The sequence below is a fragment of the Athene noctua genome, chromosome 1 (assembly GCF_965140245.1).
Source record: "Athene noctua chromosome 1, bAthNoc1.hap1.1, whole genome shotgun sequence".
In the NCBI taxonomy this organism is placed as follows: Eukaryota; Metazoa; Chordata; class Aves; order Strigiformes; family Strigidae; genus Athene; species Athene noctua.
In genome coordinates, this window is record NC_134037.1 from 116218957 (window position 1) to 116244033 (window position 25077).

Genomic DNA, 25077 nt, shown 5'->3' on the forward strand with positions numbered 1-25077 from the left:
AGTGAGGAAACAGAATGCGATGCTGCCTGTGCCCAACAAACTCCGTGGAGTTTCCGAGCATTATTCCTGAGAAGTAACGGGATTGCTGCAGGCTGTTGGAAGTGCACAGAGTGGGGCTGCTGCAGTTCCTAGTGGTGGGGTGAGATAGGTCTTAGTGTTTGGCATGAGGTTTAAAATACCCCGAATCACTCGAGCTGCGTGTTGAAAGTGCAGTTGAGTCAACTTGGGTCTTTGTCCTCAGAAGGTAAATCGAGTCACAGGCACTTTACTGCCCGCAGAGCCCCACGCCTGAGGCCTTGCCTGCAGACATCCTGCCCACCATACTGAACCACAAAAATTCCCCAACACCTTTCACAAGGGCAAGGCGCGCCCTGGTCGTGAGCATCGTTGTCCCTGCTTACCATGGCCCACTGGGCAGCTCAACCAGCAGCAGCTTCAGGCAAGGCGCCGGCCGCATTTTGGGGCATTTGCTGCACGTTTGAGGGCCACCTGGACTAATAAAGTTGAAGGGAGTAAGCATCAGTCACATAACAGCAAATAAAGTTGCAGCCTGAAAATAGAGCTTATTGTTGAATCGGAACTAGGTTTGTGCTGCAAAATACAACCATCAGTTTGGAGTTCAGAGGTGGTCACATGGCTGCTGAGACCGGCCCTGGCCTTCGGCATGGGCTCGGCCTTCCTCCCTCCTCCCCACGAGCACCTGGTGCAAGGCTGTGCCTCTGACCCACCCCTAACCGAAACCTTTGTGTTAAGACTTGGAGAATTCTAACATGGTTTAAAAATACTGCACGCTGAGGGAGCTGATGAAATGACATGCACAGGGGTCAGAACCCCAGCAGCAAGAGAAGGGCTGGGTTGCAGCATGTGTTTGTATTCCTCCAAGCACCGTTCCAGCCACACAGGGGAGGGGCAGGGCTCGCACACGCACCTTTGCTCATTCAGTTACTTCTTCGTTTAATAGGTGGATCCTCCTCTGCTCTCCTTCAGACACCTATTTAGTCCTGGCCTCTAGCTGTCATCACCTGTGGGGAGTAACTGAGGTGTAACAATGTTGTTGAACAACAAAGCATAAACACCACTGCAGCCACCCAGGATCCCCAGCTCACAGATAAAGTTCTTGAGTGGTGGCTGTGAGTGCACCAATAATGATGGATCTTAGTGTTTTCTTTAAGTAGTGGAACTAATTAGAAAAAAAAGATTTATTTTTTTTTTTCAAACAGAGGCTAAGACACCTTCCAGGTAGATTTTCATGAAGGCATTCACTTTATGGAAACTTGTTTCCAACTCTCTGCAGTAGATTAGATGCAGAAGAGCCATTTAGTGACACCAAAGAATAACTTTATAGAACACACACTTGAAGGAAACATTTTTTTGAGTTTCGGCCTGTGGGTTTTGTCAGAGCTTTGAGTGAGCAGGGCTGCTGCCAGCCCGTGGGGGGATGCTTGCTGGCAGGGGGCTCTCACCTGGGTGCTGCCAGCCGCTCACAGCCTGGCCACCCCTCGCTTCTGCTGGAAGTTGGCAAAGAAAGTTCCTCATTTCCCCAGGAGAGCACAGTATGGTGGTTCCTCACCTGCCAGGGCCAAATGTCTGCTATAACTGTCCACCTGAGCAATACCCAAGATTAATTTGGAAGAGGAGGTGGAGAGGGGCTGTGTTTTGCCCAGCAGTTCTGATGCAAAGACAGGCAGGCTGTTTCTTTTCCTGACGTTATTTTTTCTCTGCCTGTTCTGTTTTCCAGGCTGCCTCACCACAAGTGCAAGCGCTGACCTTACTGTCGCCATAGGAATAGAGCTAGACCAGACCTCGCCCACGTTACCACGTGCCTCGAAGAGCAGAGTCTCGGGGAAGCTTCGCCGCTCCGCCAGCGCTCTCAGCAAGTCTTCCAACTGAGGTGCTGCAGGAGCAGAACTCTGGCCACAGGAACCCAAGAGACCCTAAAATAGATAAATTATTTACTGCCTCTCTAGAACTTGCAGTTTTGGGTGAACACGTGTTGAAGGGGATGGGCAAGGGGTTTGCTCAGTAGAACTTCAGCTGTTGTATTCAGACGTGCCCGATGATCAGACACCATCTGCATTATCATCATGCGTTTCACTCGGTCGTTTCATCGCAAAGAGGCCGAAGGCGGGGGGACCTCTCACTGCTGGCGTGGCACTGGGCTGACAGCAGCATGCGCTTCTCTCCCAGTACCTGGTGCCACAGCAAGAGGACATGAACCAGTACTGAAACCAGTTATTTAATGTAACATTAGAGCATTGCTTTTAGTCATTCTGGTCAACACTTAATTGTGTACTAGGGAATTTTGTCTAAATAGAGGTTTTCATAGGGCTAGCCACATAATGAATGTCCCCCTCCTCTGGAGCACAGGTCAGTGATGGAGTGGGTTTCCAGTATGTGTCAACCTCTGCTCCCCTTCTGCTGTCCGTGGCCATCCAGCACCAGTTTTGTGCATGTAGCTAAGCATTAGCAATCCTCAAATAGGTCACTGACCTGCAGTTCAGGAGGGTGCTGCCAGTTTCATGGAGTGGCAGCACCTGGACCAAAACTGATTGTGGTGTAGCTTGTTCTAGGCCATATGTCATTACATACGGCGTGAAATCCCGAGGCTGAAGCTGCTCCAGCTGCCGCTGGGTCATGCAGGTGCAGCAGAGCAGAGGACCCAGCGCCTCCCCTCGGTGCCCACCCAGTGTTGCCCATGGCAGAGCTGCAATTGCTGGGGCAGCCGCAGCCAGTGCAGGCGTGAGGTATTGGTTAGCAGATGCTGCACCCTCTGGGTTCAGTCACATACCTTCGGGTCTTTGCATTTATTTTGGACAGAAACCCTCTTTCTCAGCACTGGCTTTGGCTTTGGGATTGCTGTGTGGTTTGCAATAGTGCACATAATGGCTGCATATAGTCTGTTACTCACTAGAAAAATAAAAGTAACCAAGTTCCTTTCTGAAGAGCCAAGTGCTACACATGTGCCGTGGCACCTCCTCACCACCGTTTGAATGATCGAGCAGTACACCTCTTAGGTAACCACTCACCTTGCCACAACATCGGGGCAACACTCTGCAACCTGATGCATCTCTAGTTAGAATAAAATAAACGTGAAGGCTTCTGAGGACATGCAGTGTCCTCCAGGCACTTTCTGTAGTAAGCAAATCTTGTATTTTCGTTAGGAAATGTATTTCAGTCTACGTGTATCATAGCTTTCTAGGGATGATAACTTTTTATAGCTAAAAAAACCTGTATTATAAAAACGAAATGTGGGAGACACCCTGCAACCACTGGGCGTGAGCAAGGAAGGCCAGGCCGAAGGCAGAAATCCGTCGATGCTCCACCATCGTGACAGGACTTGCGACACACTCCGCGCTGCTGCCCGGTGACTGTGGCGGGACCTGCCAGCGGCTGGGGCCAGGGCTGGGCACCCCGCTTGGCCTCAGCCGCCCCAGCTCTCCTGCGCGCCAGCCTGAGGAGATGACTGTAAAGTGAATAATACTGTGTTAGCTTTCTTTTTTTGATGTTTTGAACATCGGTGTCTGCAAGTGTTGTGTCAGCCCCCTCCAGCCCTCCTAACCCTCACCAGGTCTGGGCACATTGTTGGTTTTTTGTTCTGGATTTGTTTGTTTTGCTACTTGGCATTCAAATGCACCCCGCTGAACTTAATGTGATGTGGTTTAAGTGAAGGGAATTTGGGTTCCGGTGAAGCAAAATGCACCACTGAGCCACTATTTTTTTTTTGCACTTCTCCTTAGGTGTTAACGTGAACGTCTGTCTGCATGTCGGCGTCCAGCCCTGTGGCCTCCCTCTAAATACGCGACAGTATTTTATAAATATTGCCAGTAACACTGAGGTAGCTCCACACTTTACTGTGGGCTCTGTGTCGCGGGTTCTTCGCCCCGAGGGTGCTGTCAGGCGCCCTGGCTGCCCAGGGCAGATGCTGGAGCTGGTGGCACCAAGCAGGAGCCTGGCCAGCATGCCAGGATGTGGGTCACCAGCCCTCCTGCCAGGAAGGAGCCTCGGGTGTGAGGGGGTTTGACTGCCGTTTTGATTTTCTGCCTCACGTCTTGGTTTTGCTTTCTACTGATTGTTGGTAAAAGGAAATTAGAAAATAAAATGTGTGTTTTAATTTATTTTATTTTCAGGACTTGATAGGTGAAGCTGTCTTGTTCTTAGCCAGTAAATGGTCTGAAATAATTTCAAAGGCGTTCTTCTGAAATAAGAGAAGACTTTTCTCGTTAGAGCAATATGCATCTCTAATTCAGGGAAGAATTAAAACACCGATGAAAATAGTATTTTACTGATGTCAAAAAGCTAAAAATATTAATTTGTAAAAATTCAGCTGTGGTTTTGTACTATGAACTGGATAACAAAGCTGTTCTGTTACCCCTTACAAACCTAATAAACCTTAGCTCACAACAAAATTCTTGGAAGACTAGTAAGAAAGTGCCTACCTGCGGGGTGGGCACTGCGTCCGTGGTACCCCAGGGCGAGGGTCAGGCTGTTACACATGGCGTGGGCCCGGCTCGGGTGCAGGGGGGGACGGGTCTGTTAAAGTGGGCGTCAGTGAAGCGGTCACACAGTGCCACCAGCGCAGGGTTCGCCTCCCCGCAGCACGCCCAGGATGGCACCCGCGTGCGTAACCAGCAAGGCCGGCCCCAGGCTCGCCTTCCGCCTGGCCTTAATGCCACACCATGATGGAAACAAGGGTACCCTACAAATTCACACTTCACGTTTTCCTTATTCTTCATTTGGGGGGGGGCCCAGAACCTCAGCAATGCTGTTTGCACCCCCCCAGCTCCCAGCCACCCCCGGGGGTGGGGTGGTACCTCCCTGGGACAGCCTCACCAGGACACGCTGCCACCGGCTGCGGGTTAGACGGGAAAGCCTCAATGGGTTTGTTGAGCTGAATTCTGCCAAGCTGCTCCTGGTCCAGCGCTCCTGAGTGGGAGCCCCAGAGCCCACACAACACCGGCATTTGCTGCGGCCACCGCTGAAGGGACTTGCAGCAGTTTGCTAATAATAATTACAGACCATTATAAAACCCCAGAAAATGTTATTTATGTACACTGCAAGAAATGCAGGAGGCTGGGGCTTCCCTTCCTAAGCCGCACATAACGCTGTAGTGCTGAGCCACTTGTGTGAGCATTACAACCAGGCTGTTTCTAATGGTGATTTTTTTCTACTCTGTGGAGACATTACTTAAGAAGATGAAAAGGGCTCTGTGCTCTTGGTCGTAATTATGTCAGGGGTGCTTAAACGTTAATGTCAGTGGGACTGCAAGGGGATTATTCGCCAGAGGGAAAAGATGCTTGGAAATGTCTGTTCCTTCACTGAAAAGAGCCAACAAAGTTCGCTCTTAATTTGCTTTCAGGTGCTTTAGTCAGAAAGGGAGAATTAATTGAGAAGGCTCCAGCTAAAGCCCTGAATCTGACTTTACACACTCACCAGGCATTGGGAACCCAGCTCCTGCCCAGCTTTCCTAAGAGCCCTGTCCCAGGCTCAGCACCGGCCCCTTGTGTGGTGCTTCATGAGCTGCCAGGAACCAGCTGTTTCCCCGGACCAGGGTTCAGGAATCGTGAGAGGTGGGGTGGCTGCACCTTCCCCTCCCCGTTCCCCACCCTGCAGCCCTGGCTGATGGCTCCATGGCCGGGGAGTGCCCGGCACTGGCCTGCAGCGGCTGCATCGCACTGCAGAAAGCCAGATAATTTCCTGGGCATTAATTGTACCGTCCAATTTAATTTGCATCATCATTTGAGGTGTGCATCCAGGGGACGAGTGTTCATGCAAACGTGTGTACCCCACACGCCCCCCGCCAGCAGATAGGTGCCGGGGTGACCGACCCCCAGGGCCCCCAGCCCGGCCCCAACCCCTCCACAGGCCGCTCCCCAAACCAGGTTTTTTGTGCCCAGTCCCCCCCCAGCTCCCGCACCCCAAACCAGAGGGGCACACGGAGCCTCCCTTGTCGCTGAGCGGGCGTGGGTGGGCGCAGGTAGGACATGGGGAGTGCGGACCCCTTGCAGCCAGGCACGGCGTGGGGGAGAGTCACCCCCAGCACCATCAGCCCCACCAGCCACCGGCACTGAGCAGAAAATGGCCACAGACAGGCCCACATTAAAAACTAAAATAAATTTATACATAAGAATGTTTAACGTTTTTATATGTATTATCTTATTGCTATATCTATTAGTATGTTCTAGATTATATAATTATACAATCATTATATATTATGTATATCATGTTATATTTATTATATGCTGTAGTGTATCTAATTATATATATAATATTTTATGTATATCTATACATATATATTAGATATAGTATAGGTATTAAATATACACGGATATAATCTGTATTTAGTATATTATAATAAGCATGATATACATAATCTATGATCTATAATCTATTATTATATAATGTATATCAAGTGATATACATTATATAATATACAGTATATGATACTATAGACGCACTATATATTGTATATTATCAATACATTAATATTTGCCAATAATATTAATATTCATTATATATTATTTTTTATCAAAATATGGATTGTAGGTTACATATATACATCATATGTGTATATATACACATATATAGTATATATTATATATATACTATAATAATATATAATATTATTATATTATAATATATAGTCATTATAACTATATATTATAATATAACCAGATACATGTGCACATTACTATATAAACTATAATATAGTATGTATAATGTATATGTAGTATATTTTATTTTAAAATTTATATAAGAAAATTATACAAATAATCTCAGCAATGTATGAATACTATATAATAGATTATATAATGAATCTACAAGACATACTATATATTGCATAATGCATATATATATACATCCTATTCAATGCACTGTGTTCAATACAGTATATAACAGTGTAGATTAGAGATTATGCATAACATGCATATAAAATATATATATGTTATGTATGCATACATATGTGGACCTGTGCATATACCTGTACAGGTATGTATACATGTACATACACAACAGTGCCTTATATAATGCAGACTCTGTAATATACAAATTATGGCTGCAAAGCTAATAAAAAAATTACCTAAGACAATATTATTTCAGTACATGAATATGGATAATGTATCGATGATGATACATAATGCCTATGTATTATGTACTATATATAATGTATTACAATATGCATTACATATTGTACACAGTATGGAATTTCTAATATACACATTATGTCATAATTTCTACTGTAATATCACAGTATATATATGTTCTATATTATATATCTTGTGTAATAATATGTATATAATGCTATTACATTGATATATGTGTAAAATATTACACTGTACTACATATTATAAAGTACACTTATCTAGATAATCTATATAAAATACACCGATGTAAAAGGAATATAATTTTTATATTTAGTTTATGTAGAATTATAATCTATTATGCATAATAAAATTCTAGATGTCGTGTGCAAGTGTGTGCGCAGAGGTAACTAAAACCAAACGTCCTGGGTCAGCATCCCATGCAGCTGTATAGTGTTCTCCACTGTTTTTATCTTTGAACTGTTATTGCAGTACATGTGATTTACATATGAAAAACTGTAAAATTAGCAAATAAAATGATAACCTGGTTCCTTATTCTGAGAAGTAACAGCCCCCTCTCTGAGCCGAAGCTGACCAGCATCTCTTCTCCCCCCAGCTGCTGCCACAGCCGGAACAGGTGCCCAAGCCCCGTCAGGAGCCTGGGCTGAGCCCTCTCCAGAGCACAGAGCAGCTCAGGCAGAGCCTTTGCTCTGCTTTAAAATACCTTCTATAAATCAACTTCCCCATCACATGAGATAAGGTTTAAAAAATTAAGTTTGTCTAAAACGACCGCAGTCCTCAGGCACGTGGAGCACAGGAGCCAAGGAAGGGAACCAGCTGAGCTTTATGATTCCTCCCCTTCAAAGCTGCAAGAGGGCTTTATTATCAGTTTAAAATAGAGATTCTTTTCCAAAAGTAACAGGTGATTTAACTGCAGCTGGCAGAGAACTGTTAAAAATAATGTCCGGGTTACCGTAACAGGAGGACGTATTCTGAAGAGTGCCGGCTTCCCTCTGCTGGTGCAGGGCCACCTCTCCGCAGCAGTGCCACCACCCCACCGCGGCCGCAGCGCCCGTCTCTGCCCCTTTTCAGTCTCTCTCTGCCTGTACTGATGACAATGGCAAAATCAGAACCTGGGGTCAGAATATTACCGGGATGTTTGTGCCTTTGCTTAAACACTACATATGTTTTCAGCCATGCACTGAGATTAAAGATGACTTTTTTTCGCCCTTTTTATCTGTAGGACAGCCCTGTGAAATGGAAGGCCACGCTTGGCATGTCCATCTCGCTGATTAACATATCCAATGTTTCCATGAGGCAGACCTTTGTTATGCATATTGTAAATGAAATTTAATTAAAACTATTTAAAGCCGTAATGAGGCTTTTTATTTGCATGGCAGGATTTGAGATGTTCGAACACCACATGCAAAATGCAGGCAGCCCAGGCACCCTGGGCCTTCACCAAGGGGAGGCGACTGGGTGCCCCCAAGGAACTTGCTCTACCATGCAGCTGCAGCAGCCCTGCCAGCACCCAGCACCCTCGCAGGCAGGCAATGGGACAGGAGGTGTGTCGGCACCGGCACCCCACAGCATCCCACAAGCACTTCACGGCACCCCTCAGCACCCCACTTCACCCTGCAGCACCCCACATCACCCCGCTGGGGTGGATGGGCAGAAACGCTTTGGGTTGTTTTCCCACCTGCCAGCTCATTAAAAAGCAACACAGGTTTTTAAACAGGTCGGTGTACGGAAAAGGTCTGAAATCCCAAGCAAAGCCCCATCCCCAGCCCACTTCTGTGATTGCCCCGGCTCCTGGGACATCTCCCAGGAGTCAGACCAGAAGAGGTTTGGCGAGGTCAGGCTGCTGCACGGCCGCACACAGAGCCAGTCCCCAGAAACTCCGGCTGTGCCCAGGGGCATCTCTCCGGGAGTCCTCCAAGTGAGACGGCCAATGGATGCACCTAGTAACCATGTTGCTGATATCAAAAAATTGCTAAAAAATGACACTCGAGAAGCAGCATCACTGAGACCTCGCTGAGACCATTCCTCTGCTAGCAGCAGCGCTGGCGGTGACAGAGCCAACCGGGAAAGCTCTTCCCAGCTTCTCACTAAGCTCTGCACCCGCGGTTCGGTGATGGTGTGCGAGCTGCATTTTTCAGGACCCTGAAGGTTCCTGTCATTAATCTCCCTGATTCCTTTCAGTTTGCAAACAACCCGTTTCAGACCATGTGCTCAGCTCTTTGTGTGCTCAGAGAGGAGAAAGGCTCCAGAGGTTTGCAAACCGGGCAAACATCTCGGGCCATGTGCACAGAGAGCTAGCGGCCTCTGTACCTGCACGCCAGTTGTGGTGCCCAAACCTGTTCCTGCTGGATGCACTGAGAGTCATCAGCAAATTGATTTGTTAGCTGACAGCAGGAGGCTTTGTTTGCACAGCGCTGGCCGGCCTGAGCTGCCGGATGGCAAGAGCATGGTACTGAAATGGCAACACCTGCATTCCCGGGGCCAAGGAGAGGAGGGATGCCGGCCGAGCGTCCCAGCAGCTCGCTCTGCCAAGGCTGCCGCAGCCCAGCGATGCCAAAAGCGATCCCCCTGTTTCACAGGGTGTTTGCGAACAGAGCCCAGTTTCCAAAGTACTCCAGATTCACCTCCCCAAAATACAAGCGTCTGCTAATCTCATTTTCCACTGCAATGTGTGTTCCTGACAGCACAAGATGCAAAAGTGTGGGTGATGATGACTACCCTGACAGTTCCCTACAAACCTGGGAAATTCTCCTGACCCCAACAGATGTTATCTGACTCCTACCGCGACAGGCATGAATTTACTTGACTACTGGGAAATCGATACCGACATGAAGCAGTTGTTTCATGGCCGGTTGGTGCCACAGGCTGAGAGCAAAGATTTCAGCCAGGGCACTGCTATGAGGGTGTGGATAGGCCTCATCAAAGGATGCACTGGGCATTGATCTGGGAACGGTGTCCAGTGGCCCAAGGACCACCACATGCATTGGCAAACTCCCCTCCAGGAGCTCCTGCTTTGTGCGAGTGCGGAGACTGGCTTGCCAGGCCCACAGACAGCTGCGACACACTGGCTTGTGACAGCCCGGGAGTTGGGGCTTTCCGAGGTCAGGGAAACCAGGAAAAGCAAAACCACACTTCTCACCAAGCATGTTTTGCTGCCGGTATCTCTCAGGCCATGTTCTCTTGCTCAGTGTATCAATTTACAGCTAAAATCACAGCTTTGCCTAGACCCGAAATCAGTCCTGGTAAATCCAAGTGGGTTTCCTATGAATCGAGGCAGCAGGAGCATACTGGCTCTGGTGCCTTTTAGCCTGACTGAACAAGAAGCAAAAAAAATCTGTCTCTAGAATGATTTTATTTTTCTAGCAGCTTTTCTATATCAAAAGAGGATTCAGGTATTTCCTGGGAAGCTTCCCTGTGTGAAGCTCCAGAAGATCACCTGCCTTTCCCACAGCAAAGCAGCCGTGTCTCAAAGGGCCTTTAGGTTGGTGAACACAGCAAAAAACCATGTTGGAAACCTCTTCCAGTGAGCAAAAGTCTCAAAGGCATTATCGTCCCCAAGACAGAGAGTGCCAAAACACCCACACCGAGACCTCTTAGCCCAGGCTCGGCCCTTAACATGCCATTACGGGACAAGGTATGTGCATTCGGGGTTGCCAAGCGGATCTGCATGCCATGAGGCTGGCTCCGGGGCTTCTCCTGAGGGCAGAGGGAGAGATGGCACAGCTGCACTGCGACACCTGAGAAGGGGTTTCATTGACCCTGCATACCTCCTCCTCACTTACACTTGATATTAAAACAATTTTCACTAAAAATATTAAGAAACTGCTTTTTGATCAAACCCGTGCAATTCCCACATGCAGACGCAAGCTGTGGGACACAGCCACTGCCCCCTTCATGGGGTGAACCAGGGCGCTTCGCCCCACTCACTGCCCCGTGAGTTTTTTCATGCATTGGCATCTTCCCCCTTTCCAGAGGGGAGTCCTAGCACACCTGGCTTGCCAAAAACCTGTCGCTACTGAAGGATACTGCAGAAATCCCACAACAGGGCAGAGTGGGACCAGACAGGATCAAGCTCTAACCTTGAAATGAAGAACGTAAAAGCTTCACCTTCCTCACACCAGCCTCCACAGTTCACAGTGAAAATAGGACGCGGCTTTTCTATGGAGCACCCTAACCCCAGCTCAGAGTGGCGAGCGCAAGGGAAAGCCACCCAATCAAGCAGCACATTCTCTCACGGGCGAGGATTTCCTCCAAGTTTTCCACTTTCCCTTCAAAGGCGCTCCCCCCCCTCCTTGTTTTCCCTGCAACACCCTGCAGGGAAGGCACAGAGCAGGGCTCCAGCTCCAGCCCACAGCCAGTGCCCGCGGCGTGGGACAGCCTTCCCCCAGGAGCAGACACACACCTTGCCCTGCTCTTCTCCCTACTTTAATTCCCTTCTAATTAATCTCATCCAAAGGTACAGAGCAGGCTGGTGCCCAGCGAGGCACCCTGCCAGCTGAAGCCCAGAGCCTGGCCCCAGCCCCCAGGTGTGTCGTCCCCCCTCCCCGAGCCCCCCAGGGCCAGTCCGGCAGGGAGAAGCAGGAGGCAGCAGGGGCACGCTTGAATTTGAAAATATTTTATTTGAATAGTAAATAATTATACAGTTGAAACAGTTCTATCGAAGCACTCTATAAATAGCTAACAGTTAAGAAAATAATGTGTGTAGAAAAAGAGATTGCATCTAAAAGTAAGAGCTGTCAGTTGCACAGAATAAAATGGTTAAGATCGTGTGTTATTCTAGGTATAAAAGTTAAAACCTTTTTAGCAGATCCCTTTAGAAAAAAAAAGATCTTCTAAAACGCACAGTGAAATGGCAGGCAGGGGAGACAAAAAAAGCGCATTAGAGTATCTGCGATCAAATAATATCAATCTTCATAATTAATATAAATAAATAACGAATAAATAACATAATTACTCAAACCAACATATACAGATAGTCAACTCATGAGCTACCTTAGTAAGGGCAAAACGAACAAAACCAGAAAGTTGGCGTGTCACAGTTAAGGCAGTTTCTACAGCATTTCTGAAGACCATCAACAGCAGAGTCAAGGCATTTGTGGCTATACTAAAGGAAATTCTCATCTCTCCTCAAGTGGTTTGATCTGTTCACATTTATAAAAACCGAAACGAACGAACAGGGAGAAAAACAAAACCAAAAAAAAGACCCCGGAAAGGTAAATGTAAAGCCAGATTCCAGCAGTTCACAAGCCATATTAAAGCTAATCGTGTGGCGAGTCCAAAGCGCAGCCCGCGGGACGCGCTGGGCCGGGGAGCGGGAGCGGGGCCGGGCCCGGCGGGGAGCGGGGCCGGGCCCCGGGAAGGCACGGGCGGCTCTAGCAGGCGGGGCGCAGCGGCACCTGGAGCAGGATGACCTGCCGGTTCTCGGAGGGGTGGCACTTGTTGATGTGCCGGGTGAGGCCGGGCGAGCTGTAGAAGGTGGCCGGGCAGTACTTGCAGGGGAAGACCTGGGCGGCGTGGAGGAGGCGGAGGTGCCTCTCCTGGCTGCTCTTGCTGGGGAAGGTCTCCCCGCAGACGGGGCAGAGGCGGCACTCGGCGGGCGGCGGGGCGGGCGGCTCCTCGGCGGCGGGCTCCGGGGCGGCGGCGGCGGCGGGGGGCGCCGGGGCGGCTCCCGGGGCCGGGGCCGGGTGGCCCAGCAGGTGCTTGCGCAGGTAGGCCTGCCGGCGGAACCGCTTGGCGCAGCGGGGGCACTCGAAGAGCCCCTCCTCGGAGCCCGCCTCCGAGGCGCCGCCGGGGCTCGGCGTGTCCCGCTCGCTGCCGCTGCCGCCGGCCGCTTCCTTCGGCGGCTCCTCCGGCGGCGCCCGGCCCGTCTCGGGGCCGCCCTTGGCGGCGGGCGGGCGCGGCTTGTGCCAGCGGCGGTGGGAAGCGAGGTTGGCGGGGCAGGAGAAGACCTTGTCGCACTCGGGGCAGCGGTACTCCACCCGCACGATGCGGGAGCAGCGGTGCTGCGCCAGCGCGAAGGGGTCCCCGTACTCCTCCTTGCAGAGCTGGCAGATGAACTCGCCCAGCGGCCGGGCGCAGCCCCCCCGCGCCTTGGCCGGCGCCTCCACCGGGCCCTCCTTGATGCGCAGCCCCAGCACGGGCGACGTGGTCACCTCGTCCTCGAAGGTCAGCTTGCGGATCGCCTTCGCCTTCTTGCCCGACGGGGCCTTCTGCCGGCCGGGCTCGGCGGCGCCCGGCGGGCGCTTGGCGGGCGGCGGGCGGCCCGGGGCGGGCGGCGCGGCCGGGGCGGGCGGCGCGGGGGCTCCGCCGGGACCGGCGCCGGCCGGGTGGGCGGCGGGCGGCTCGGCGGGGTGGCCGGCGGCGGCCCAGAGCTTGAGCTCGGCCGGGGCGAAGAGGAGCGGGTCCATGGTGCCGGGCACGGCCGGGGTGGGGAAGGACTCGGCCGAGACGGGCGAGCCCAGGCTGAAGCCGCGCTCCAGGTACTTGTCCCTGCTGACGGGCCGCGTCGGGCTGTACAGCGCCTGCACGGCGGCATCGGGCGTCCCGAACGGCACCGGCACCAGCGGCGAGTCCCGCGGCGGGGGCGGCGGTGGGGCGGCGGGGCAGGCGGGCGGCGGGGCGCTGCCGCCGGCGGCGGGGAGCGGCGGGCCGGCGGCCTCGCGGCAGCAGCGCGCCCGGTAGGAGACGGGCGTGGGCCGCCGGCTGCGCTTCACCAGGAAGCCCCGGGGCATCTTCGCGCCGCCTCCGCGCCGGCGGCGGCCGCGGCACACGCTGCTCGCTCTGCCCGCGGCGCGGCCGCCGCCGCCTTTAAGCGGGCCGGGGCCATTGTTCGGGCCGGCGGCGGCGGGACGGGCCAATCAGCGGCGCCGCGGCGGGCGGCGGCGGCGGGCGGAGCGGGTGCACCTGAGCCCCCGCCCGCCCGCGCGCGCGGCCCCCGGCGGCGGCGGCACACGCCCGGCCCCGCCCCCCGGCACGCTCCGCGGCCCGCGCCGCCGCCCGGCCCCGGCCCGGCACGCGCGCCTTTGTGTGCCGCCCCGGGGCGGGCGCTGCCGCCCCCGCCGGTGCCGGGACCGGCGGACGAGGGCGGGCGGGCGGCGGGAGCTCCGCGCCTCGCGCGCGGAGACGTCCCCTCCGTTGTTTGAGGCCTGGGCCGCGGCAGCACCAGCCCCCGGTCCCCGAGGACAGTCCGGCACTGGGCGGGCGGGCGGCACGGGGGCTGCGGGGAGAAGGAAACTGGGCGCAGGAGGAGGAGGAAGTCGCTTTTGTGGCGGGAGCCGGCGGCGCGGAGGCTGCCCGCCGGGAGGGCCCGCCGTCGGGAGGGAGCCGGGGCGGCGGGTGGGTTTTGTCCGCCATCCGGTGCCACGCGAAGGGTCTGATCGAGCGGGGAGGAATAAAGACGGCGCCTGCCCGCCACCGCTGTGGGGGAGACGAACCCCGCGCAGTCGAGGGGCCGGGCGGGAACGGGAGCGCGGCCAGGAGGCCCCACCGGCGGTAACCTGTTACGCGGGGCGCTCTCCGCGCGGGCCGCCGCCGCGGGGACTAGGAGCTACAGCACCCCCGGGCCGCCCGGCTGCGCTTCCCGCCCTCCCGCGGGGATGCGGACGGCGGCACTGGCGCGGCTCCCGGGTTTTTGTCCGAAACGCTACGCGCCCGGTGCGAGGCGAAGAGGCTGGCCGGCGGCGGACACCGCCGCGATATAAAAGCGGCACCGGACGGACGTGCCGAGAGGACGAGCGGGGAGGGACTCGGCCCCCGCTCCCGGGGGTACGAGGGGGCAACGGCAGTGCCGGTCCCGCCGGCCGGTCGGTACCCGACAGGTGCAGCCGCTGCGGGGCGAGCACCGGGCCGCGGCCGCGCACCCCCATAACCCCTTTGTCCGCGTCCCGGCCAACGCGGGAATTTGCGCGGGGAGCTCCGCGCCGTGGCACGCGGCGGGGGGGGGGGTGGGGGGGGGTGGTGTCCGCGCGTCGCAGGTGGCGGCACGGCGCGCGGGGGCTGGGGGGAGCGGGTCGCCCCCCGCTGCGAGCAGCCGGCCGGCCCCGGGGGTGTGTGCGGGCAGCATCGCCCCCCCCACCCCGCTCCTCACCCCCCCGTTAACCCCCCCCGGTCCCGCGCGCCTTTGTGGGGGGCGGCGGGGCACGCGGGCGGCACGCGAGCGAGCGGCGCCCCCCCCCCCCCCCGTAGCGCGGCCCCGCTCGCCGCCTTTGTGTGGCTCATTAGCATAAAGCTGCGCGACCCTCGCGGCGGGCGGCACAAAGGGGCGCGCGGAGCCCGGGCCGGGGGGGTGGAGGGAGGGGGGGAGCACCGGGGACCACCGCTCGCCCGGGCACCCCGTCAGCGGAGCGGGCCGGGCCGGGCCGGGCCGCAGTGCGGGGCGGGGGGGAAGGGGGTAGGGGGGCCGCCCTGCCCGCGCAGCCCCCCCCCGCCGCCCGGTGGGACCGGCGTGCGGCGGGGCGGGGCGGCCCGATGGGTATTAGCATACAGCTGCGGGCCTGCCGGGCACGCGCCGCCGGCCCCCCCGCGCCCCCCCGACCGGGCTGCACACCGAGACATACCACCCCCCGCTCCCCCCCTCTCACCTGCCGCCGGCGGGGGCCCGGTGCCGGCGGTCCTGGCCGGGGCGTACAGGGGCAGGTGGGCGCGGTGGCGGCGCAGGTAGCGGAGGATGGGCTCCCGCAGCAGCGACGGGCAGGGGCTCTGCTCCTCCTCGTCCTCCGCGGGGGGCTCGGCGGCGGGCGGCAGCCCGGGCACCTGCAAGGTAGAGCCGTCAGCCGGTGGGGCCCCGGGAGGCGTCCCCGAGACGCAAAGGGTGACGACGGCCGGGACCGAAAACTTCGTGAAAACGTGTTGGGGCCGAGGCGCGCGTGGCAGCGGGAGGGTGCGGAGCACGGCTGGCACCAGGCACACCGGTTTCCCACTTCACCGGGTGCGTCCACCCGGGAGCGCGGTGGCCAGGGCCGCAGGCCTGGTGGCTAGCGCTGCTGGGTTTTAGTCCCTGTCAAAGGACCCGCCTTGCCCACGGCCGCCGAAGCAAGGCTGGCACGGAACTGAACCAACGTCTTCATGGGCGAGAAGCTGCGGTGGTGCCCGACCTTGTCCGCCACGGCCTTGCCCGACGGGCTCCTGGCCCTCACTGGGGGACATGCCCCCTGCCGCCTCATTTACTGGCAGCTTTTAGCTGACTTCTCAGAGCAAGCCCAGCTGCGATTTGAGAATCAGACCATTATTTCTTACTGAGGACAAGTGCCTTTTCTAGAAAATCTCGCGCTGCACATGTGTGCCCTCAGTTTGCTGTAATACTTCAACAGCTGATGTAGGTGCAAAAACCCAGCCCCGCCATCTGCATGTTTGCATAGCTGGAGCTCTGCATGTTGAAATAAACACATGTTTGTGATCCTGTGAAAGGGTAAACATTGCCCGTGCCACCGCTCGGCTTCCAGCGACAGGCAGGAGCATCCCAAGTAAGAGTCACGCGTGCACTGAGTGCAGTGTTGGGGTGACCCTTTCAATACACAGACTAAAAACACGGTCCTTGTGTGCCTGCTATAACTGGCTTGCCTATGCATATATTACTTACTACTAGTGAACACAATATTATACCTAAGTGCATGAGACTCATTCCCAGTTTCTGTGGAAACTAACCAGAAATGTCTGACTTCTGTGTATTTACATTCACGGTTCTTAAAACGTCTCTGTCAAAGGTGTATTTTTCCCTCATTTTTTACACTTCATTACTAGTTTATCTGCACGCTGAAGTGAGCTAGAATATGAGCAACAGGAAGCAAAGACAGTAAGGTCTCCTGCTCCGCACAGAAATACAGCCAGTCCTGAGGCATTTAAGATCTGTTCTATAAGGGCATGGTACCTACTGTGTATTTAGCAACGTGCCTTGAAGCGACACCCAAGGATGGCGTCACATATAAATGCGACATTTAGTAAATATAGTTAAAATCACCATGAAGAAAATCCAAATAAAAATACAAAAAGTAAAGACAAATTTGCATTCAGATGCAGATACTGTCATCTGTGTTCATGTAAGCAATTCTGACTCACAGAGGTGCTTTCAGTCCATTCAGTGAGGCTATTTTTGTGTGTCAGGACTACTGCAACAAGAAAAGGGTAAGGCAAGCCAGTCTTTAATTTGTAGGATGCCAATTTGCTTTCTCTGAAGTTGTTCTCACTTTCAGCATGTGAAATGTGGTTGAACGATGGCAAGAAAAGCACTTCTCATCAGGCTTCCCATTCTGCACAGAATTTCATTTTGTGTTCTTTCATAAATGTCTTCCACAAGAATCTAAAATAGACCTGCACAGAGGCACTTTCTGTATCGTGACAATAGGAGGAAAATTGCATCTGGCCCTTCTGGGAGGATGCAGGGGTCGAGCGTGTGTGTGGTTACAGCTGTGACATAGGACAGCACGCCAGTTTGGGCCACGGAAATGGGTGGGCTACAGTCTACACAACGTCCCTTCCTTTTGCCGACCTGCCTCCATTTACAGTCATTTGTTTGTTTTCTGCACAGTTAAAAGCTCCATGAGCAAATACTTAAAAAATACTGCCATCACACGGAACTCCACTGCATGAAACAAAAGCAAAAGCTGCCATGAGAGAGAGGGTAAATTGGTCCCAAGTAGAGGGTTGGAAGTATTGAGATCCAGACGGCAAATTACGTTTGAGATCTGCCAGAAATTCATCAGGGGGTGGAGGAGGCAGTTCTTGGGGCTGTTGGAAATCTGCAGTTAGCAATTCTTTTTGTGGAGCACAGTGGACTTTGGATTTTGAGCAGGCAAAGTTACAGGCTGCTGAGACATTATGCCTCCATCTACGGTACTAAGGCCAAAGCTGCAAACAGCATTAGCAAACATTTTCATTTCATCCTTATTCAGGAAATCCACTCATCACTGACGAAGCCAGTTGCTTTCGCTCTTTCAGCTACAAAAGCTATTCCCTGTAGGTGTTGAAAAAACTACCTCTCATAGGTTCAGCTGAAACAGGTTTAGGATGGCCTGTAGCATATTCATATTAATATTAATGTTAACATTAATAAAAACAGGGGATAACCGAACAAATAAGCCTCCAGATTCTGCTGGGTATTTCTACTAAACTGCACGTATAATGCAAAAATGCTGTGAAGGAAAACAAAGCAACTTAAAAGTTCTACCGGCATATTTCACAACATGCCCAAATAATGAAACTGAACAATACGCTGCACTTGGTGAACCCCCTCTGTGAGGTACAGGATCTGCTCAGGTTTCCCAGAGGAAATAGCTAAGCAGAAACATAAAGCTTTAGAAGAAAGATGGGAGCAGAAACCAAAGTGAACAACACTAACAAATTGCCTAAATAATAAAACGCACTCGGCCAGTCATTTTTCTTACCTGTTCCGACATCAGGATTTGGCGCAGCTCCTTCTTGAGATCAATAAACCGATCGTGATAGATGGCCATGGACCAAGGTTCCCTGAAGTAGCTGGTTAAAAAAGAAGAAATTCAGTTATCTTGTGAACCTCTCATTAACGACTAATAAAGTATTTACCTGTTTTTTTGCCTTTATAAATTACAGTTCTGGACCCATCATGATCGTTTGTTCATGAAATGCCTCCCGTAACAGCATGGTCAATCAATTCTTTTAATGGATGTTCCTGATGTACAGCCAGCTTCAGTAATTACATTTAAAGTGGCTTAATTCAGAGCTGTGGCAAGACCCAGTGAAGAATCCTGATTTTATCAGAATTTAAAAGCCTGAAGACCTGTAAAGAACGGTGTCTCCATTATCTGTCCTCATTTGAGAAAAGCAGATTGCAGGATTAACTGAACTGCTGCATAAACAAATTAAATTTGTGTAGACAATGACACAAATGTTGTTCATCATTAAGGTTTCTGGATTAATAAAGGCCAGAAAAACAGGCCACCACAGTGTTGCAATATGTTCTTTGCACTAGTACGCTGAAGCTAAATTGAGCCTATTCTAGGAGGAAGCTCTTGTAACTTTTTCTTTAAGTGACAGCATTCATGACAGCATTCTTTTGTGAAAAAGGAGTAAAAGGATGGAGAGGACATGACTCGATGTAGAACCTCAAGGCTGTAAATATAATTGGAGGCAGCTAGATTACAAAGCTGTGATTTATTTCTCTTTCCTCTATAATGAAAAATAATTTTTAGAGCTTCAGTGAGATGCTCTGTGTGTAACTCTTGTTAACTGGAGTCAGGAGGGGCACCGCATTCATCCCAATAATGACTGAACAGACGTCAGCAGGGTCACCCAGGAAGTTTTAAGATGGGTGCGTTTGCATGGCTGCGATCACTGCGTTCTCTTCTTTGTGGAGTGGCAGCAGCATGCTTGGCACCGCTGTCAACGCGTGTGCTATCGCTTGATTCAGTTGTGTGGTCTTTAAATGAACATCTGGATAAAACAAAAGGTGCTACACAAGTTTAACAATTCTGACAGATCTGTCTACAGAAAACTAATGTGTGCTTTCCTTTTCACAGAAGGGGTTTTTTTTTCATTACTGTCAAATGGCAGGATTTACCCCCCCTCCACTCCTTGAATGAAACTTCAGCTCTCACTAATGCCCTGCACAATTAAGAACACTTTGTGCACCTGGCAGAACTTTGCTGTTTTTTTCACGTGTTCATCCCATCATAAGCTCTCTCACCACTTCCCACTGTGCTGCTTCATCTGTGTTTCTCTTTGTATCATAGGCTGGCCAGAGCTGCCTCTCCTAGACTTGCACAGTGTCCAGCACAGTGGGGCTCTCTCGGGTAGATGTTTTCACAGTATAAATATTTATTGATGCTATTACAAATACTGTGTTCTTGCTATGGTAAGTGCTGCCCAGCCTAGGAGTGTCTGGTAGCATGTTACCACGACTGACACTACCTATTCATTCAGATATGAAATGTTAGAAAAGATGTGCTCAGCTTCAAGTACCTTTATTTAAGTAATTATATACCTATAATGTGTGCAGGGAGCCAGAGAAGAACCAGATATCCCCCAGATATTTCAAAACCCTTCAATTTCAGCAGAAAAACCCCACCCAACACAAACCTTTAACTCAATGTTGACATTAGATAGCAAAGCAGGGAAAAGGGGGGTGTTATGCAATAATACATTAAGATAATTAAAGACTCTCTAATTTTACTGATGTGCCCTGCTAAAAACCATGTTCCACTGGCCAAACATTCTGTTTTCAAGCTGGCATCATAATTTTAATTCTAACCCTGATAAGGTGATTTCACCTCTTGATTGAGGCACATCTTCCAACTGCCTTACCTTCGTTAAGTTGTTCACCTACCTCACTAAGATGTTACGTTAAATATTCTTTATGAAAAGTTTCAGGGGTGCCATACATTACCGCTGCTCTTACCAGCTCAGTCCATAACTGCTCCTGTCAATATTCACAGATTTGGAGCTCAAAACCTGCAATGTGTCACCCAGTTTACAATATTTGATGCAAATAAAATGTGCTTTTTTTGGGAATGGAGAATGTCATGTCTGTATTTTCTAGATAGGCTGCCAAGAGGAGCTACAAGTAAACAACACTTACTCCCAGATTTCCTTTACTTCCCTTCACCTGAAGAAATGTAACCACCAAAGGCAATTTAAAGATATGCTTCACAGAAACAATTCAACTGGCTCTGTGTTTTTATCTATTTATCTCCTCAGTTAGAATCACCTTTCTAAAGGGGCACATGGCATTTTTGAGAAAGCAGATCTACATATGGCTGCTAAAGGGAAGTTTAATAATGAAAAAACCCATTTGAAGCCAAACCAACAAGTTGACTTTCTGAGGCTCATTCTGAATTTTATTACCACTTCAGCAGCAGTCCCTCAGGGCAAGCTGTAGAAGGCTTAAAAGTATAATGCTCTTCAGTATACAAGATGAAGCTGGCATGCTACCAACAGAGGCTCAAAGGCTCCTCAACTATCATGAGAACGGCATCTGCCACATGTGTTTGCACCATTTAGTCTTTCATAACCTGCCAGAGTGATCAGGCTAAATATGTACAAGATGACAATGTTTGCCAGGAGCATAACGGGTTTTCAAACTTGGTCACTTCCTAATGGGGATCCCCTGCTGGCAGACTTTTATATCAACAGAAGCTATCATGGGAAGGCATTTGTAACGAGATGGGATGAAATGGTCTCCTTTTGAAGACAATAAGCAACATCCTTTTTGTTGCTAGGAAGCTGGTCTCGCCTTTCACTGACAAACAATATTTAAAGTCTGTTCTGCCCCATTTGTGATGTGTAGCCTACATTAGATGAAAGAGAAGGAGGAAAATATTTAGTGGTGTCCTGTACAAAAGACATGGAATCCTTCCCTTTTCAAGAGATACAATAAAATGGACAAAGTTGGCCACTGCTAGCAAGCAAAAATGGTGTATGCATGCTCATGGCTTTCTGAGAGCTTTCTGTATTTATCTTCCGTTTGATTTGCAACCACACACTGCTTTTGGAGAACAAGGCCTCTGCCTCTGTGAAAGCTAATTCTGACACTGCCGTACGTCTGTGGTGTATCCTGGCACACTAAAGCAGAGGCAGCCAGGACCCCCGACCCTGACCTCCAGCAGCATTTCTGCCGCCTCAGTCAGGACTAACAGCACCAGATGTATCACTGACAGCCAGAAAATCTTAAAAAATTTAATGAAAAACATTCAGAATAACATACTTGGTTCATATAAAAACAAAACAAAAGATACAAAGTTAAAAAAAATAATTAGAAGTATTTATAAATAATTTTAAATCCCATGACAAGAAAGTAATGGCAGAAAGGTGAAGGCCAGGTCTGTAGAGTGATCTTATCTACTCTGGTAGACGTAATCTCGTTTTTCATTTGCAAGCTTGGCGTAACTGTAATATACAGACCAGTTTTATCACACCATTGCAATGTTTTCCAAACTTCTGCAAGTTGGACTTCCCTTCATGAAAACAAAGCAAAGCAAAGCAAAGCTTCTATAATTTCCACTTACACTATTAAAGATGGGATTCTGAGGACCGTTGCTGATTTTGTCTTTATGCATTTCATATTGGGTGCTTTTCTTGGAAAATCTCAGCTGAGATCCTCTCCCCAAAAAAATTCATTGGTGGAAAGAGAAACTGAAAGCAGTACTATGAATGTATTCGGCATGACAAAAAACCCCAGAAACCAATTTTTAAAAAAGGTTTGATTTTCTCATTCCTCTTAACATGAAAGTAAATCTCATTATTACAGCCTGAAAAATAGCGGTTTTCTTTTTAATATGAAAATTGTAATATGTTTTTAATTACTTCCATTCTTTTCTTGCTGTTTCCATGAGCCTGATGACAGCAGAGATAACTGCTGCCACTGTGGACAGGCCTGTGGGCACACCTTATGCCCTGGGAATGCAGACCTGATGGCTCATTAAACTATGTGGAATAATCCCTCCCTGCAGGTGAGTTTATCAAATTACCAGAGCGAGTGTGCACGTCGAGAAAGCCATGCTGTAGCGCAGAATCCAGTTAAGGGAATTTAGACTGCGTCCCTAAGCAGCCGGCACTGGCTGTTCCCTCACCTGTGCTCCCGGGGACTTCTCTCTGCTGTGAGACCGGGACAAGGTGGGGGCTCTTTAATAGTTCAGAGGGCAGGTGGGCACCCATTCCTTTTCCTTGTGGCAATGCGTTTGAAAAAAATCCCCCTGCAGACTACTGGTGCATTATTGGCTACAAATTTTGAGTACACTGTGTCTGTAGATGTTCTTTCGCTACTCAAAGCTTTTATGGAAACAATAACAAAACCACATTCAGCTCCTTGAATCTCTGCTATCCCTACTCCTTCACTGACACACAAACTCGGAGGAAACAGCTAAGAGTTCAGGAACTCTGAGACAATCTATGAAGCGGTTTGAATCTGTTTGCAACTTCTGTTAAATGTCTCTAAATAACTGTTAATACAGATCTTTTGAAATCACATTCATTTCTTCACAAAGCAGTCTACAATTCCCTAGTAACCTCCCTTACGTCCCATAAACTCAGTGGGACTCTGCTCAGAGTTGTATCTTCCATTATGCAGCCCTGTAAACATATACAGAGCAGCACGTGGTTTTTTAGTACACATTATAAGGCAGAGTCATTGCTAAACTTAATCTCATGTTAATCTGTAAGTAGTATAGATTCTCCTTTCATCTCTGTAGCTTCCCACACGTAATAAAACATGGTGAATTTTCAAACTGGATGTCCATTTTCTGGGTTTAAATTTGGTTTTTTAAGAAGAAATGTCATGCTTGAAATGCAAAATCTCCAGGCCCTATCAGCTACATCTGGAAGATACTCTATCAGTTCTCAAATACTCAGACGTCAGAATATTCACTCATTCCTTAACACATTTGGATTCTTTAAACTTGAATGACTTTGACAGTTTAAGGAAGCTGAGTTTCTCATGGGTGCTTTTGACACATGATGGAAAAAACACTCCAAATGCTGGTGTGCTTTTTTGCTGGAGTGTACCTTGTTCCTTTTTGGGTTTGCTACTATCTATTCAGTAAGAAGAAAGCTGCTGCTGCTGCTATTATAAATACCACAAACTGAACCAGAAGGACAAACACAGATGAAATGGAAGCAGCTGGTCAGCTGACATGGGCTCAAGTATAAAACAATTATGCCAGGAGTGCCTATGAAGAGCAGGGAATCCCACTTCCCTGGAGCAGGGAGAGGAAGGTACTGCGGAGGGTCAGGATGCAATGCAGTTTTAATTTACCGGTCATTCTGACATGACTTCACAAACACAGTTTGCAGATTAGCAAGTCTTTTCTCCAACACAAGTGCACATAAGAAGAAATCTCCCATCTTGTCAGGAAAAGAGATGTGTTGTTTTGGGGATAATATATGGATGTTTTTAAGGCTCTTAACTACAAAGATACTGTGATTCCAGTAAAAGATAGAGAGTATTTCCAGATATACCTTGCATAGCTGGATCAGGAATCATAAAGTGTAAATTTAAAGACAATATAAATAAAACCATTGAGCATTGCCTGGTAAATATCATCTGACCAATAATTCTGAAGGACAGCTTGTTTATGTAGGTAAAAAGCAAGACTAATTTGTGTAACATCCCATAAAGCACCACCTGAAAGCACTGTTCTTAATCACAAAGAACATAAAATGTTCCCTGGTTTGCAATTTCTTAACATTCACTTACAACTGCTGAACAATCAAGCAAATGTTGAACCAACAGCACCGTTATAGCGAGAAAGCTATTTAACTCCTTGCTCTATAGTTTTACTCACTGAACACCTGTTTGTCCATGCATTTTAGTCACTCCTGTTAAATTTATTAATCTAGGACTCTCTGTTACTGCTCTGACCCAGTAATTAGTCAAATCAATGGTCTATGGACAGCAAATCTGTGATTTACTTCATTGGGTAGATTTACAAAATAATGATAGTGTTCACTAATTTATAGGCTGACGTTTCTTTTGTACTTTTTGATAAGTAAATCATAGAAAGGAAGCCTGTGCTTTTTTACCACTTTTAAAAGAACTATGACCAAACATGCAATGTCTTTTCTTTGGAAGACAACTGGTTTAAAACCTGTGGTTTACAGAACTGTTTGTTTTGTTTTTTTTTTTTTTCTGTGGATGCAGTAGCAAAACAGTGCAACACAACTGATCTTGCAGTTCTTGCTCGAGAAAAATGGCCATTGAATCCAGACCTTGTAGAGGACAATACTGATCCCACTGGCCCCAGTCCAAAACCTCCCTGGGGCAACTGCAGAGACCTGTTGACTTTTGGGGGGTGTGGGTCATGGTTTACACTATGTGTTGATTGTCAGCATCTTCAGTTTGCAAATGCCAGTTATCCATCACAACTGATAAATCATTTCTGTTTTCTGCATTTTTAATATCCTGGAAATGTTACATTAAAGTGCCGTTACCTGGAGGCACCATCAGAAAGCAGATCTTAGCAATACTTGCTTCACGTTGAGATACTGCAGTTCTTTCCTATTCTAAGTATCCTCA

At 50.0% G+C, this 25077-nt stretch overlaps 3 protein-coding genes across 7 annotated transcripts in view; 1 reads left to right on the plus strand and 2 right to left on the minus strand.

Moving 5' to 3' along the window:
- Window positions 1-4406, plus strand: part of RALGAPA2 (Ral GTPase activating protein catalytic subunit alpha 2) — a 135187-nt gene extending 130781 nt beyond the window's left edge. For 3 of the 5 annotated variants that reach the window (XM_074895917.1, XM_074896008.1, XM_074896420.1), the window contains one exon: window positions 1739-4406. In XM_074895917.1, the coding sequence (XP_074752018.1) occupies window positions 1739-1890 (152 nt within the window). In that variant the 3' untranslated portion in view covers window positions 1891-4406. The remainder of the gene's footprint in view (window positions 1-1738) is intronic. The other 2 variants (XM_074896102.1, XM_074896184.1) reach the window with 2 other exon arrangements.
- A 3548-nt stretch (window positions 4407-7954) lies between these two features.
- CFAP61 (cilia and flagella associated protein 61) overlaps window positions 7955-25077 on the minus strand; it is a 118803-nt gene continuing 101680 nt past the window's right edge. Inside the window, exons 25-27 of the mRNA XM_074896560.1 lie at window positions 18479-18569; window positions 15680-15851; window positions 7955-8182 (exon numbers count right to left, since the gene is read on the minus strand). Coding sequence (XP_074752661.1) covers window positions 8049-8182; window positions 15680-15851; window positions 18479-18569 — 397 coding nt within the window. The 3' untranslated portion in view covers window positions 7955-8048. The remainder of the gene's footprint in view (window positions 8183-15679; window positions 15852-18478; window positions 18570-25077) is intronic.
- On the minus strand, window positions 11726-13926 carry INSM1 (INSM transcriptional repressor 1). The gene is given in 2 exon segments (XM_074896695.1): window positions 11726-13860; window positions 13863-13926. Coding segments are annotated over 2 exon segments (1452 nt in total). The 3' UTR covers window positions 11726-12472.